Source organism: Pelobates fuscus, chromosome 7 (assembly GCF_036172605.1).
Source record: "Pelobates fuscus isolate aPelFus1 chromosome 7, aPelFus1.pri, whole genome shotgun sequence".
Taxonomy (NCBI): Eukaryota; Metazoa; Chordata; class Amphibia; order Anura; family Pelobatidae; genus Pelobates; species Pelobates fuscus.
Window position 1 is genome coordinate 46621327 of NC_086323.1, and position 16744 is coordinate 46638070.

Genomic DNA, 16744 nt, shown 5'->3' on the forward strand with positions numbered 1-16744 from the left:
ATTCCGTTTGTCCTGCGACGAGACCCACACGGAGCCTACGCTTCGGCAACTACTTGAGGCACACATCTCTCACACATGTACCTGACACCAGAGGGGTCCGAGCCCCAATAGCCTCACCATTTCTGTGACTATTTCTTTTTTATCATTTCCTTTTGTTAATCGCTGTCTGTTTTGTTGGCACCTGTTTAGTAAGCACCAAACGTCCCATAAGGACGATTCCCCTCACTCCCCCCCACCTCCACTCAATGACTGCTAAATCGAGACCCACTCTATCTCGCAGGGAGGTGTAAAAATTATCACATAGCAATCCACCTCCAGTTTTCCTCATTAAAAACAATAGTAACACAATTCGTAGCACTATTATGTGTAAAATAACTAGACTCAAACACATATGCAAGAAAGCTTAGGCCTTAAACAATTACTAATTCTCAGAAATGGCGTCTCTTATTCACAATAGGCTCAGCATAACCCTCAGACAACACAGTAAGCCACTCCAATGCCTATACTAAAATAGTTAGCCACACAACATTAACCAGACAAGTCATGCAATATACACCTATGCTTCCTTACGATACCTCAGTCACTCTCACACCGCACACTACGATGAGCATACCGAGGTTACTGCTTGCCACTCTGATGACTTACCATTAGATGCATGTACCTAGCTTGAGTACCATCACACAAATATAAAAGATGTGCTCATATATCAATGCCATCTATGTGAAAAACCTTTGTTACTGGATGTGTACCATGCTGTTGTGGCACCGCCAACTGATATGCTATCTCATGCACAATAAAAATAAAGAATAAAAAAAAAAAATAAGCTGTATATTTATGATATTAACACAATAAAATACAAATTGAAAGAAAAAAAAAGCTAAACCCTTTTGTTTAATGTTGATTTATTTACTTCTTATAACTGAACTATTGGTCTTTGGATTGAAAATAAAAAAATCCTTTTTTTTGGGGGTGGTGACTATTCAATGTCATCATTTATATTTTGATATAAATGTAATTGTGTTTTAGCACAATAACATGTATAAGGCAAACAATCTGGATAGTACTAAAATCCTTCTGTTCCATTTTTTTTTTTTTTAATGCACTTCAGCGTCGTGTGGACCATTACAACTGAGAAAGGGAAGGTGTGTTATCATCCCTATGGAAGCATACTGCCGTCAAAATCTTTAGATCTGGTAAAGTAACAAACTACTGTTACTTTATCTTCTTAAACTGAAACTTCCTTTACATCAGCATATTCCTACTGCAATAATAGGCAAACTAGTTTAAAGCTGCACAAGTAGATATGTGTTCAACAAATTGCTTTTAGCCTTTTTTTTTTTTTTTTTTTTCTCCCCCCGTAATAAATTTGAACTGAAGATCTGCTTGACAGACAGTGTCAGGGTATATTACTTGTTTGGGCGTTTTTGATTTAGTGCAGAGCGATTGCACAGATGGGTCGCGTCAGCTCTAATGAGCATTCTGACAAATCCTCTGTTCTTGTGACCATACTGAAATGTAAAAAAAAAAAAAAAGATTTAAAAAAATTTCACTGTTGGAACTGCAAAGGACGCTTGGAATCTTCTAAGTTAAATATCACTTAAGTAGGAACATAATATCGGAACTAAGCTTCTGACTGGGGTCAAACACGGGACAGCCAGTCACCCTATGCCATCCAGCGCTGTCAAATTGACTTGCGTATGCAACCAAGGCAGTATTACAGTCCTGTAAGAAAGCTGAAAAGATATAAATGTCAAGATAGCTTGAGATCCCACGGAAGACTGGTTTAGAACTGGAGGTTATATCAGAGCTCAGCTTACTCACTGGCCTAATTAAACCAGACAAGACTTTATATCTGCCAAATGTATAAATAATGTGTACCAATGCATTGTACTGATAGGGTCTCTTGATAACCATGATGCCTTGTCAGGTCTTTTTCCCCAAAAGGGATAATGCAGCTGTAAAGGGCCAATCATTTAAATCACACCAGGACGCTCATGAATGTTCTCACTTTCCTGTTTAATGCGTTTTCTTGGTAGAATGTAGTAAACGACAAAGGCAATCTGATTTTGTATTGATTATTGATATATATTATTTCCCCCCCTTTTTGATTGTGTTTTCTTTAGTTGTGTTTGTTTTGGTGATAAATTGTATATTTGGGATATGAAACCAGGGACCAATTATAATAAAGATTTTAACCAGGAACGGTACATTTAGTTTGTCACTAGTTTTAATGTATGAGAACTCAAAGGGACACTCCAGGCACCAAAACAACTTACTCTTAATGATGTTGTTATGGTGTCAAGAGTCTCTCTCTTACCTCAAGGAATCAAAACCATTCTGAAACGGTTTAACCACAAAGTTGTCTCCAGTGCCGGTCTACACCCAGCGCTCAAGGCAAGTGACTTTTAAGCTGGTGGCTATCGACTTCTGAATTTTCAGATGCAGATAACACAGAGTATCGCTGGGCAGTGGCGCTGTTGATTGGCTGAGAGCAGTCAGTTGACGCTCTCAGCCAATCAGTGACTCTCTATTCACTAAACTGACTTGAAAAATGTTTCTTTCCAAGCCAGTCAGCTGACTGTTCTCAGCCAATCAGCAGCTACCCTGCCTGGTGGCACTCTGTGCTGTCCAAAGGCAGTCCATGCTTCCTGAATCTGAAAATTCAGAATCCGAAAGTCGCCGGGGGGAGTGGAGACAGGCGTTGGATGCAACTTAGGGGTTAAACTGTTTCTTTTCTATGTGACACTTATAATCTTTCCTTTTTTATATAAAGGATAGTACTTTGTAATCTAGGGACAAATTACATTCTAACCCTGTTATTTCATCGATAATGTATTCTGACTTCCATCTAATATCTAGTGAGGGTTTTTAGCACAATTAAAGACAAATGTCACATCATTTTTCTGCTGGTAAGGCTTACAGAGTTAGAAAACTTTGACTTATAATTGGACCTAACATCAATTTTCATTGTTAATCACACAATCTTAGAAACCGATACACTTAGATTGCCCTGGACCTGGCACAGACAGGGGGCAGGCTCCCCTCTTTGCTGTGGAGTAGTAGCTCTGTGATGAAGTCCGTGAAGATGGTTAACCCCCTTTTCGAGGCTACTCTAACGAGATGGTCTTTGATTAGAGTCCCTACCCAACTGACCACCGCGCATTGTCCCTTCACATCTATCACACTTAATCCGGACATAGTAAGGGGATAATTACCTGTCGATCTTGGGGGATTTTGAGTGAGAGAATCGTCATATTTCCACCAATGGTATTGAAGCAGGCAATCTTAAAATCATGGAAGATTTTGTCCCTGAGAGATCACCATCTGCACTTGACAGATTCCAATATCATCCGATACAGGGTTATACAATAACTTTGCACAGTAAACACTTAGAGACATAACGCAATTTGAGATGCACAACTCACACGAGGAGTTTCCATTAGCTAGGCAATGCTCTTGACGAAAGGACCAAGGGTGCCCCCAACGTTTGTAGCTAGATGGGAGATGGAGTTAAGTCACATTAACTCAACAGAAATGGGAAAAGATTTATATATTAACTTATTTAGGCCTTTGAAATAGCTCAGTGGGCTAATGCATCAGCAGAATCTCTTCTAGCCCTTCATCCTTCCGAGGTAGATAAAATGAGTACCATTAAATTGGGTGATAGTAACAACCCCTGGATGTTGGGCTAAGGTAACATCCCCAGGACGTACTTGGAAACCAGAGTAATCTGAATGTACCTTTCCTGGTTAAATACTTTGTTATTATTATTATTACGGTATTATTATCAGCGCTCTATCTGTTATAAGTACCAATAATGAAACTATAAACTGTTATCAAACTGGTATAGGACCCCCGGGATACTTTATTGCATGAATCTTGAGGTGCCAAGCGTTTGTTGGAGATGTGGGGGGAGATCGGATTGGGTCTCCACATTTGGTGGACATGCCCATTTCTCATACCATACTGTCTGTACGCCTTGTTGGCCTGGGATATAAGATACCCTGACTAGACAAGCATGAGTGAATGTGACTTGGCACTCCCCACGGCTGGGGGAGATCCCTTTCCCTCACACACACACACACACACACACTCTCTTCTTCCCCGTTCAACTATTTCTTCTTTCTATTTCCTCCCTGTTTCTGGGGGTATACATATGCTTCCTTAGTTCCTTAGTAAAGAATGTGTTCAAATATCGGTGCATGATAGAGCCTTTACGGGTTGTGGTATATCATCCCATTGCTAAAACGAGCATACTTTATATTTCTGATGTATCTTTTTGTATTTTTGTCAAAACGACTTACTCAAAGATTGTAAAAAAAAAAGAAGAGAAAAACAGATACACCTCGATTATTACAGGGCTACTGTGACTCTGCAAGCAATCTGTAGTGATTATGGTGCCAGCGTGCCCCTGATGCCATCCCAGGTTCTGTGTGAAACAGCTTTCCAGGTGTTTGGCAAAAACACAGTGTCCCTCGGTGCCTATATCCTGGCATCTTGTTTGTTATATTGATAGTGCACTTAAATGTTTGCTAACCATATCAATTTAGTTCAAATATAAATGGCATTCATTGGCTGAGGAGGCCAGCAGGATAGGTGGAAACATTTCCTGCATCAGAATCTTTGAGAAACCCTAGAAGCAACTAGAGATTTGCAAATGGATGAATTATCATGGAGATTTAAGAAGCAGTTTTCCTAGTCTAAACATCTTATTGTCAAAAGGCCGCCATCAGCATTTAACAAGTGTTTTTTTTTTTTTTCTGTCAAACAATTAAGAAAGGTTGATCAGCAGCACATAGTGATTTCTAAAATAGTAAAAGATTTCCAGTGCTTCTTTGCAGTATGTGTAGGCAGCTTGATCAACCCAAAACCAGAGTCTCTTCTTTTTGGTCATAGGTGGAGATTGTGTAGAATCGTGTAGAGTTAATGTGATGCAAGTTTTGCACTACTAAGATCATGCTCCAAGATGTTAGTAGGTACGAGAAGTTTTTATATAAGGCTCGGCTTAGTTCCCTTTTATTTGTATAGAAACTGTATGCTAGATCATGGATCGTCGGCGATCATTCATCAGTAGATTTGATGATCTCGTGCTTGCACTAGAATAGTTCCTGGAAGCTCTTTGAGTACCTGTTAAGCCTTTTAGGTATAGAAGACACACTGAGTGGATTTTATGTTACCTTTTCTTCGAACAGCTGTTATCCATATCTCCTTGTTCGTATGGCTCTGGTCTCTGAGCCATTAATGTTCTGATTGTTAACTTTGTTATTTTAGGTTGTCTACTAGCGATTTAGTTTAGGCTTTCCCTTGACCCGTAGTGTGTTTGGTTTCTATAATGCCCTTGAAGCTTGTTTGCACAGATTATTTCTATGCTGTGATCATGAGACTCAACAAGAGGGCTGTTAACCGTAACTGTGGGTATCTGCTAGCTCTTGGCCATTGAAATGAGGACTGTTAACGAACAGTCAATGAGTCAAAGGGTCAATGAGCCACATCAGAGCTAGGGCCATCAGCTAACATTCTGCCTAAATGGTACAGAATATATATAGCATGTATAAACTGCAGCTAGCTTAGAGTGCATCTAGATAGTGATAAATTATTCTGTTTATTTTTTGCTAGAACCTCTTCCTCCTGAGATCAAAGCGTTGAAGTCCAAGTGGGAGAAACGATTGGGCCCAGATTATCTTGTCATGGTATGTACTGCCAAGGATAGTGAGAATGTTTGTTAGTGTGTTTGACTGTGTGTGTGTGTGTGTCTGTGTCTAGATTAAAACAAATTCTAAAATATGTTATGCAATATTATTGGTCTCATTTATTTATTTATCAATAAGCTAAATTTGTTCACAAAGTTGTTAGTTATGCCCTTTGTACTTTCTAAATTAGTTTAGTATTTTTTTTGTAAATATTTAACCTTGTAAATATATTGTATAGCACATTCTCCCCAGGACATACTTTAAAAGCAGAGAAACCTCACTGTATTCTTCCTGGTAAAACACTTGATAAATAAATGATTAGCAATCTTTTTTTTTAAATGTGAAAATCTCTGTCTGCATGAACCTATAAAAACCACAAACACATTGAGTTATTAAATATATTTGCAGCCAGCAGTAAGTTCCAATAAGGATTTAATTGTGGTTTATTCACTTGCATTGGCTGCGGAGTATCTTTAATTTGCAAGGTCATTTTTTGTTTTATTCGTTTAATGTATTATGAAGTTTAAGTGAGTGTGTCTCTTGCAGAGCAACATCTGCAGCTCCAGGTGCTGTGAACTGCAGTTCCCATAATGCTTAGCTGCCAGAATTTTAAGTAGAAGGAGCGACCATTTTGCTAGGCCTATATTTTGTTAATTAAAATTCAGTTGATAGTTGTATATTGCCTTAAAGGGACACTATAGTCACCAGAACAACTGCAGCTAAACATAGTTATTCTGGTGTGTACAGTATGTTCCTGCAGGCATTTTAATGTAAACACTGCCTTTTCAGTGAAAGGGCAGTGTTTGCATTACTGCCTAGGAAGACCTCTAGTGACAGTCACTCAGATGGCGTGTTCCTGGGTCACGCTCTGCATGGAGACGCTGAACGTTTCTCTTATTGATGCATTGATCCAATGCATCTCTATGAGGAGATGCTGATTGGCGCAGCGTTGCATTTTTCCATGCATGTGCAACAACCTCTTAATGCTTTCAGCATTGTATTTGCTGAGATCATTAAAACGGATCATTTCAGCCAAGGAGGCAGTGCGTGGGCTGGAGAAAGTAAAGTTAAATACCGTTTTAACAGTAGACAAGGGGGGGAGGGGGGAGGGGGGAGGGGGGGGGGGAAGAGACTCACCTAAATGGTGCTTTTTAGACCTACAGTGTCAGGAATAGAAGTTTGTAATCCTGACACTATAGTGTGTCTTGATGCAACGCAGGCACATGTCACCAGGGTGCATTGAAGTGCCTATTGTTGAAATCCTGAGTGTCTAATGACAGACCAAAATACTCCACATTGAACCTGATCTCAAATAAATGGAGGCAGTGATGTATAGATATGCAAACATAATGTAAACTGGGAACTCCATACTGATCAGATTGTGATGATGGCATGAGATACCTGGGGATATGGCTATTAACCCTGTAAGGTACCCAGTGCATCATGGGGTCTTTTTGTGGTTTGGGATTAGTGGAGCCCAATCATGGGCCAGTTACGGAGCACCAGAGGATCTTTTCCAGCTGTCAGAACATGTTGGGTTTTTTTTGTGAGAGATTGGAGCTCCAGGTTGAGTTTTTTTTTTTTTTTTAAATACTCCACATGAGTAGAATCTAAACATGTTTAATTTCAAACAGCATAAAACCATCATGGGAAGATTGATTGCAATTCCTAAATCATATTTAGGTATGAGCCTTGTGGATTTCTTCCCCCCTTTTTTTGGAATCCTGGGCCCACGGTTTGATTGGGCTGAGTGGGGACTACATCTTAATTTGGGTTGTTCTGGGCAATGTCAGTGCTACAGTATCTGTGAAGGGGTGGGCACTTTTCATGCTTTATATCTGCCTAAAATGTCCCACAGTGAAGAACAGTAAAACACAGCCAAGCGCTTGACCATGTTCAAAATGTAACATAGGTCGAACATGAAGTATGCTGTTTGGGGTGGGAGATAATGGTAATACATTAGGAGTGTAGAAGAAAGAGAGATGCAAGGTTAAAGGGGTTGGATATTGAACACTGGAAAATATAAAGCTTAGCATGATGTAAGTAATGGGAAGCACAAAGTTGGCTAGGTGGGAGACATGGAGGCACATGGTGGGAGAGTGAGAGATCAGAGATGGGAAGGCACAAGGTTAGGGAGCTAGGAGATTGGAAGGCACAAAGTTGAAGAGCTGGCAGACTGGAGATGGGGAGTCACAAAGTTGAAGAGCTGGCAGACTGGAGATGGGGAGTCACAAAGTTGAAGAGCTGGCAGACTGGAGATGGGGAGGCACAAAGTTGTAGAGCTGGCAGACTTGAGATTGGGAGGCACAAAGCTGTAGAGCTGGCAGACTGGAGATGGGGAGGCACAAAGTTGTAGAGCTGGCAGACTGGAGATGGGGAGGCACAAAGCTGTAGAGCTGGCAGACTGGAGATGGGGAGGCACAAAGTTGTAGAGCTTGCAGACTGGAGATTGGGAGGCACAAAGTTGTAGAGCTGGCAGACTGGAGATTGGGAGGCACAAAGCTGTAGAGCTGGCAGACTGGAGATTGGGAGGCACAAAGTTGTAGAGCTGGCAGACTGGAGATGGGGAGGCACAAAGCTGTAGAGCTGGCAGACTGGAGATGGGGAGGCACAAAGTTGTAGAGCTGGCAGACTGGAGATGGGGAGGCACAAAGTTGAAGAGCTGGCAGACTGGAGATGGGGAGGCACAAAGTTGTAGAGCTGGCAGACTGGAGATGGGAGGCATAAGGTTGAAGAAGGAACACCGACTATCTTTTATAGTGTATATTACACTTACATTTGCTGACTGACAAGCTGTGCTGATTATTCCTGCTCCTAATGCAGGAAACCCATATACATTTCCTATTTCCTCCTACAGAAGGCATTCCTACATTGTATTTTTTAATTAAAAAAAAAAAAAGCATTCATGAATTGGTAAAATCATACATGTCACTTCCGTGATGTTTTCTTTTCTATATATAGAATTTTTTTTTTCTCAAACCCCTGTCGAAGAAGAGGATTTGGAATATGTAGTTTAGCTCTTATTGTGTATTCTTTTCATAGTCCACAGTAAAAAATCATTTAGCTTAAAGTTACCCTGAGGTACCAAGATCTCTTAATATATGTATAATAAGTGTACATAGACAATCATTGCCTATATCGACCATCACTGATTGATGACTAATGTAAATCTTAGCACTATCTGGCTGTTATATATGTTTTGTTTGTTTTAAAAGTTACACTCAAGACAAAGTGGTATCTACTTTTTTTTTTTTTTAAATAGCAATGAAAGGGTCACTTAAAGCACTTAAAAAAAGGTTGAGCGTAATGAAGTGGTTTTGGTGTATAGATCATGCTCCTGTAGTCTCACTCAATTCTCTGACTTTTATCAATTTTGTTTCTGTTTATGCAGCCCTAGTTCCAACTCCCATGGCTGTAACCGAATGGCTGCCGATATGATATTTAAAAAAATATTTTTTTTAGAACAGCACGTGATCTATATAGCAAATCTGCTCCACTAAGATAAAGTTGTTTTGGTACCTATAGAGTCCCTTCAAATTTGAAATTCCCTTTCAATATACTTAACATTTATTATTATTCAATTAAAATGCTGGATTTGTGCTTAAATTATCCCTTTTAATACAAAAATAAATCAGCAGGCTTGTCTAAAGAATCTAGTTTCAAATCTTTTCAATAAGCACATGCAACATTGGTATGATATATATATATATATATATATAAAATGTGGCAGCATATTTAAAGAACATAATTAACTTGTATTTGCCAAATTCAAAAATATTCCGATGTGGCAAATTCTTTTTGAGTAAACAGAACAGCAATTCCAGTTGGAAGCGTTTCGCAGATCACTGTTCTGCTTGGAACTGGGTGTGTGAAAGGATATTTGTATATTCATGAATGTATTGGATTATGTGAAGAATTCTCCCTTTAAATTGCATAAAGAGTGTATGTTGTAGTCTGTGTGTCACTCTCTGACACTTTTTTTTTTTTTTATTAATTTATTTTCCTTTTTACCAACTGTTAAGGTTGTTGATCTCGATCCCAAGATTGAGGATGATGCTGAATTGCAGAAATACTCGAAGGTGGGAATTCATAATTTTATCTGATACTACCAGACACTAGCACCATGCATTTCTCCATGCAACCAGCTACGAGAGGCTTGGGAATTTATGGGACTCTATAGAATTTAATCTTTTAGAATTTACAACGCTTGTTAAAAATGGTCTCATCAAGTGAATGATGGGAACATCTTGTGTAAGATGATGATTTAAATGCCACTGAATGAAGATGTCAAGATAATCTCCATATTCTAGAGAAGGCTGGGTGTCAGCTGTGTGGTGGGCACATATGCCTTGAAACAATGGCTGAGTTAGTCAACAGTGACTCACCATCTGTTGTTGATCTACAGTTCTCATTGGATTTTCTTTGATTTTTGTTTTGTTTTTGCTTGTATATGTTAACACTAGTTCAAATTATGGACAAATCCTTTACAAAAAAAAAAAGACACAAATTCACACTCTTTAACTTGTTGTATGGTGTATGTATCCCAGTAAATATGATTTAAATATTTCTATGTGAGGAAGAACTGCTTGTAAAATCACCTTACATCTGTTCTTGAGACCAGGTACCGTTATGAATAATTCATGTTCAAATGTTCCCACGTTTTATTAAAATCTGCCCACTTTATTCATGATTTTGCATGTTCTGGTAAGTCAAGTGTTACGTTGCGGATATGAAGACCAATAAATCTCAAAGGGGATTTATTTTGAGAGTTTGCAAAGTTATTTGTTCAACAGGTGGCCACATTGACTTTAATGGGGTCTCAATGTGTGAGTCGTGTCATGGAATACGCTGTTAGGTGATCATTATATTAATATATGATTTTTTTCTGTCATTTGAATGTTTTTTATACTCTTCCAGCTACTTCCTATCCATACGATGAGGCTAGGAGTTGAGCTGGACTCATTTGATGGCCATCACTACATATCATCCATTGCCCCCGAGGGCCCAGTAGCCAAACTTGGGATTTTGCAGCCGGAAGATGAGCTTTTAGAGGTAATAACAAAGTGTGGTAAGGGCTCCATACCATGCATGGCAGGAGACCATTTACAGTTGTATATCTCACTCTGCGACCTGCTTCTTGCTACAAAAGGAGAAAGTATTTCAAAAGTGGGTGCAGTTTATTTATGGATTTTGTATGTTTTTTGTTTGTTTGTTTGTTTAGTTTTTTTATGTATGTGTTTCCTTTGCAATTCTCTGTTTTGATCTGCTTCACGGGATGTGTTTTGATGTTGAGTTTGTTGGTATTGTCCCCCACCCCATACTGAGACAGCAACAAGGTTAGAGCTAAGGACAATTCATGTAAAACGAAGAAAAAAGGTTTTAACTCTTAATTACACATTTTAAGAAAATACAGAAATTATGTTTATATCCTTTAAATTCACATGATGTTCAAAGAGGCAGACTACCGGTAGATTAACTTCAATTTGTACTACAGAATTACGGTATTCATTTTAAATTATTAAGGTTAAATAGTGTTATAATTTATTTATTGCCTTTACATAATCAAAATCAATTATCTGTAATAAAAAAGGTGTTTTCTAAAAAATAAATAATAATTTTGTGCAGGTTCAGGCATGGGGCTTTGAGATTTATCCGTATTCACTGAAACAGGACAAGGGAAATATATTGTGAGTTTTAGACCCAAATCACCTTCTTGTAGAATCCTGCGCCCGTGACTATTCCTCTATTGATCTTTTTCTTGGGGACACTTTGGGGAAATTCTTCATAAGCTCAGTGTGAGCGTGACCTGGGCGTACTCACAGCCACTTCATTTGTTTATTTTGGAGGTGTAGCCATCTTAGTGTAGACATTTTTTTTGGGGGGGGGGGGGTGTGTGTGTGTATATAATTTTTTTTTCTCTTTTTCTTCAACCCTATTACCTATACAAATAGGGTTCATTTTTTTTTTTGTTTGAAATTGGAAAGCTAATATATGGGGGCAGTGGAACAAGTAACAAAGACTTATCATTAGCATGACCGTATTTATGTACTGGTCTCTTCAATTGTTTCTTATACAAATAATTTTCCTGAAATGTAAAACATTCCATATTAAATTCACAGCCCAGACACACAACATACGTCTGATGATCTCAAGTAATTTCCAAGAGGTTTTTATTTTTTATTTTTTTGTGTGGTTTTACTATAATAACTGGTTTACATTTTTTTTTCTTTCCTTGTGAAATATTTTATTTACAGAATCTGATCTTTAGCAGAAACTTTACCAAAAGAAACTATTTATTTCAAACAAGCAGACAAAAGCCTTTTCTAATTCCTCTCACGTTCATTTTGACCTAAAGAGCTAAACTGCTATGTCAGAACTCTATGTACACATAATTTAATAACCTCAAAAAGGCTGTTGGATCCTGTTTTGTAGGAAATTTAATCTTGTTCTGGAAGAAATGACATATTTGGACAAAAAAAAAAAAAATACAACTCAAGACATAATAGCGACTAAACCACTGCAGACAACTTTCCTTAAAAAACAAAAAAAAACCTAAACACTTTTCAATATTTTTTTTTTATTTTTGGCATTGTTATGGAACAATGAGACTACACCCTAACACATGTAAATGTCTTTCTTTATTTGCACATAAATGGTTGGATCCTTTGCAAAATATGAAAAGTATTTTTCATATCAAAATAGACCGTTTCTAAAACACAACAGAAAGCTTCTAAAGTTATAGGCTGGAACTACTACAATAAGTATTACAGTTAAAGCTTTTGCCCTGTTCATTTAAATTGGGTCTGACCTATCCTGTTCACAAATGTAATTTATTTTAGTCTGTGACCTTTTTGGATATGCATTGTGTTTAAAAAAATAAATAAATAATAAATACATTCTGCACGCATGGCATTCCTATAAAAAGTTTTGTTAAACTTTTTTAAAAATGTTTGTGTTTTATTAAGGTTTGTACATACAATATACATCTTTGCCTTGTATGTAAGTAGTATAACATAAAGACTATTATTGAAGAACTGGAGCATGAATAACAAGATACATGGGCATATCAGAAAGCATGACATGAGGACCGTGCCAGAGTGCATCACCATGTTACCTACATTAGGCTCTGTGTAGCAATCAACAGGTAGAAATGTCAAGAGCACTGCTTTAAGATCTTGCAGCTAGGTAGGGATCACTGCCGATTTAGTAGCTGTCCTGGGTGAGCCAACAGGTGGCTGCGGGTTGTCCCCCCCTGGAGCCTTTCTTCTTTTCAGCCTTTCCCCTGGTCAAGGTCTCATTAGATGGTATGGGTTTCAGGCCCAGCCTTTGCAAGAACGCTTCCAGGTCATCGGAGGAGGAAAGCGTGAGTGTCTCCTCACTGTGGGGGTCCATGAGTGAGCCCTCTAATCCCATCTGTATTTGACAGACTGGTCCCTCAGCCTCCTGGCGATCGGGGCTAGCTGCCTCCTCTCAGTCAGTACCAAGAATGGTAGGTCTCTGTATATAGAAACCGAGCAACTTTTATAGGTGACAGTCCCCAAGATCCTGGAGCGATTCAAAATTGCGGTTCTCACCGCCATGTCTCTTGTGACAGCGATAGTATCTCTAGGCGCTTCTGCCGGCGCTGTGACAGACTTGCGTACCCGGAACTCGGACTTTATCTGTGGGAGGGTCATTGCACCCCTTAATGCCTATGAAGGTGGTCAGTCCCCGGACAAAGGGCAGCAGCGCCTCTCCTCCCACGCTCTCTGGGAGGCGGATGTTCTGATGTCTGCATGGTGGGCCTGCAGTGTAGCTACTGCACGACTCAATTGGTGATCTTGCTGGGTGAGCCCCTTGATTTGGCTTTCTGCTTCCTGGAGCTGACTGTCTCCCTCACTTCCACTGCTGTAATTTTTGGTGAATTTCTCCAATTTCGGGCTGAGCCTCTCGAAGATCGGCCTTCCAGACCTCTCTCAGGTCGATCAGGAGCCTCTTGATGTCTCCTTTAGTAGACAGAGTGGAGTCTTCATCTGACTCAGAGGAATGGTACTCTCCACTGGCTCGAAGACAGGTGAGTAATTCCTATTCCTCGTGGGAATCCTCCGAGGCTTCCTGGTCGCTCTGGGCCTCAGGTGCCATCTTGGGCAGTGCTGGTGGCGTAGGCCTCTCAAAGGAAAGTCTGATGTCTTGTAGGCAAAGGTTTTCCGGGCGGTGTTGCTTCCTATTTTTGCGCCCCATTGTGTCATCTGCTGGGGGTTTTGAGTGTTGTAGACTGGATATTTTTGCGGCTAGAGTCGTTTTATTGTGGGGTCACATCGGAGCCCTGTGTATAGACATCTAGTTAGGTGCTCAGCTGGCCACCCCCCCCCCCCCTCATATTGTTAAACTTTTTAAGCACCAGGGAGTCTGCCGGAAATAGAGGCACTATTCTGACATTGACATTTTTGCTCACATTAAATTAGTCTGGTTATCTAAATGCAGTGGTGAATACGCTGGACCTTTTAAGGACAAGATTTTGAAGCTGGCATGCATTTCCAATGGCCCTTATTTGGTTAAGCCCCAGGTTTGGTGGCTTAAAAGCATGGTGTAACGTAGCAAATAGTGTACACAGATTTCTGCAAAAACACTATTCATGGATTTGCTGCCCTTACTAACATATATTTGGCTTATGTAGCCAAAGTCAGCAGAACTGGTAAAAATGTCATTCTCCTCCTGTTTTACAGGTGAACAGTGTACAATTATATGGCAAATCCCGCAGGGAAGCAGTTTCGTTCCTAAAAGAAGTACCTCCTCCTTTTACACTGGTTTGCTGTCGACGCTTGGTTGAAGACGAGAATGAATCCTTTGACGAAACCAAGGCACCGAACATACAAGTTGAACCGGTAACATGCCTGTCAACTGATACAAAGTACCTGGAGATTTGTGTTGAGGCAGTTTTTCTTGGTAGACATGTTTGCTTTTATTAAAGTTGCAGTGATACAGAATATGATCTTGTAACCCGTGGCCTCCTAACTGCTATGGAACATGGCTCATGTATGGAGAGAAGAAAAATTAAGAATTTATGTTGAAACAGTAACACTTTGTTTGCCTGAGATGCTTGATGTGACTTGCAAAGCAATTTATCACTCACTCTATTGCTCTCAGCAAGTTTAAGATTGAGTTATTTAACAAAGAGCAGGAACCATTGTATAGTGCTACAGAATTGTATTGATTTTCTGCTGAAGGCTGTGTTTCATACCATTTTTTAAATATTTGTTTTATTTTTTGTATTCATCTATAATGTCTTTAGATATTCATCTAAATATATATTGTGTTGTCAGTTGTATTTTTTTAGTGTGTATATATACAGTGCACCCAATGTTCTAGCTCATGAGTTAAATTAAAGGAACCCTATAGTCACCTAAATTACTTTAGCTAAATAAAGCAGTTTTAGTGTATAGATTATTCAGATTAGACATGCCCCTGCAGCCTCACTGCTTAATTCACTGTCAATTAGGAGTTAAATCACTTTGTTTCTGTTTATGCAGCCTTAGCCACACCTCCCCTGGCTATGATTGACAGAGCCTGCATGAAAAAAAAAACTGGTTTCACTTTCAAACAGATGTAACTTACCTTAAATAATTGTATCTCAATCTCTAAATTGAACTTTAATCACATACAGGATGCTCTTGCAGGGTCTAGCAAGCTATTAACATAGCAGGGGATAAGAAAATCTTAATTAAACAGAACTTGCAATAAAGAAAGCCTAAATAGGGCTCTCTTAACAGGAAGTGTTTATGGAAGGCTGTGCAAGTCACATGCAGGGAGGTGTGACTAGTGTTCATAAACAAAGGGATTTAACTCCTAAATGGCAGAGGATTAAGCAGTGAGGCTGCAGGGGCATGTCCTATACACCAAAACTGCTTCATTAAGCTAAAGTTGTTCAGGTGACTATAGTGTCCCTTTAACTGAGGCTGCAACTAGTTACTGACCCTGGTAATGCACCCGGTTTTGAATGAATTGGCAGCCTGAGTGCAAGGTACAGTATATATTTATTATATATATATATTATATATATATATATGTATATATACTACAGTATTGCACGTCTGAAGCAAGACCTGAGGAAGAGAGGAAACTCTCTAAAGCTTGTCATTGAAATATTATGTTAGTCCAATAAAAAAGGTATCATTGCATACTGCAATACTCTGGTATTTTTGCATCTTGTCTACTGGATTAATACGGCGAATACAATCTAATATATATATTAAGCAATCTTATTATGCTAGGACAGTCATGTGAGAAAGGTGCCTCTCGAGTGATAGACCTAGTAAAGCAAGTACCAGAGATGAACATATAAATGGGTACTAGCACATAGGCATATTTAGAAGCCAATAAAATGTGAATAATACTGTACAACAAAACCATCACCATTGGACCGTGAATGAGAGCGGAAAACCGCAAGATCTCCAGATATGGCCCAAGTGCATGTTGACCTCCGCAGACTTACTGCCTGTCCCGATCTAGGGTAGAAAGGCTTGATCATGCACATGTCCCATAACCGCGAAGAAAAGTTGGTTTAAAGGATTTGTTGAAGCAGCTGGCGGGTATCACTTTCACTTAGTGTCCTCAAGTGCAGCCACTTTGCCTTGCGTAATTATGTTGGCTTGCTTGAGCCTGTCCACCTCCAACCGCAGATTGTCTGCCTTTTGATGGGTCACTGTCATCTTCCAGTGCCTGCAGCCAAGAGGTCATAGCTTCCAGTTCCCATCAGTCACAAAATTAGCTCTGAGTTCTTTGAGGGGAGGGTCTGGATATCAGCTTTACTTGGCGGTAAGTGCTCCAGTGCTGTGGTGGGATTTGCCTGCTAGACCCTCTGCGTGAAAGGGGCCATGGAGTCATTGGGATCACTCTCCCCAGATTATAATCGTAGAGCTCCCGTGCGGGCACCATCTTGTCAGACCATGATTGCAGGGTAGATCTCCAAAATCTGTAGAAGAGGTAGCAGTTTCAGTCCCCAAAATGTTTTACTATTTTAAAGGAACACTATAGCATTAGGAATACCTACATGTATTCCTAACCCCATAGTGTCC

At 39.5% G+C, this 16744-nt stretch overlaps 1 protein-coding gene across 1 annotated transcript in view; it reads left to right on the forward strand.

The window, feature by feature from the left end:
* PATJ (PATJ crumbs cell polarity complex component) overlaps positions 1-16744 on the forward strand; it is a 231961-nt gene that overhangs the window by 48462 nt on the left and 166755 nt on the right. The window contains exons 13-16 of the mRNA XM_063428064.1: positions 5617-5690; positions 9713-9769; positions 10608-10742; positions 14396-14554. Of these exons, the coding sequence (XP_063284134.1) occupies positions 5617-5690; positions 9713-9769; positions 10608-10742; positions 14396-14554 (425 nt within the window). The remainder of the gene's footprint in view (positions 1-5616; positions 5691-9712; positions 9770-10607; positions 10743-14395; positions 14555-16744) is intronic.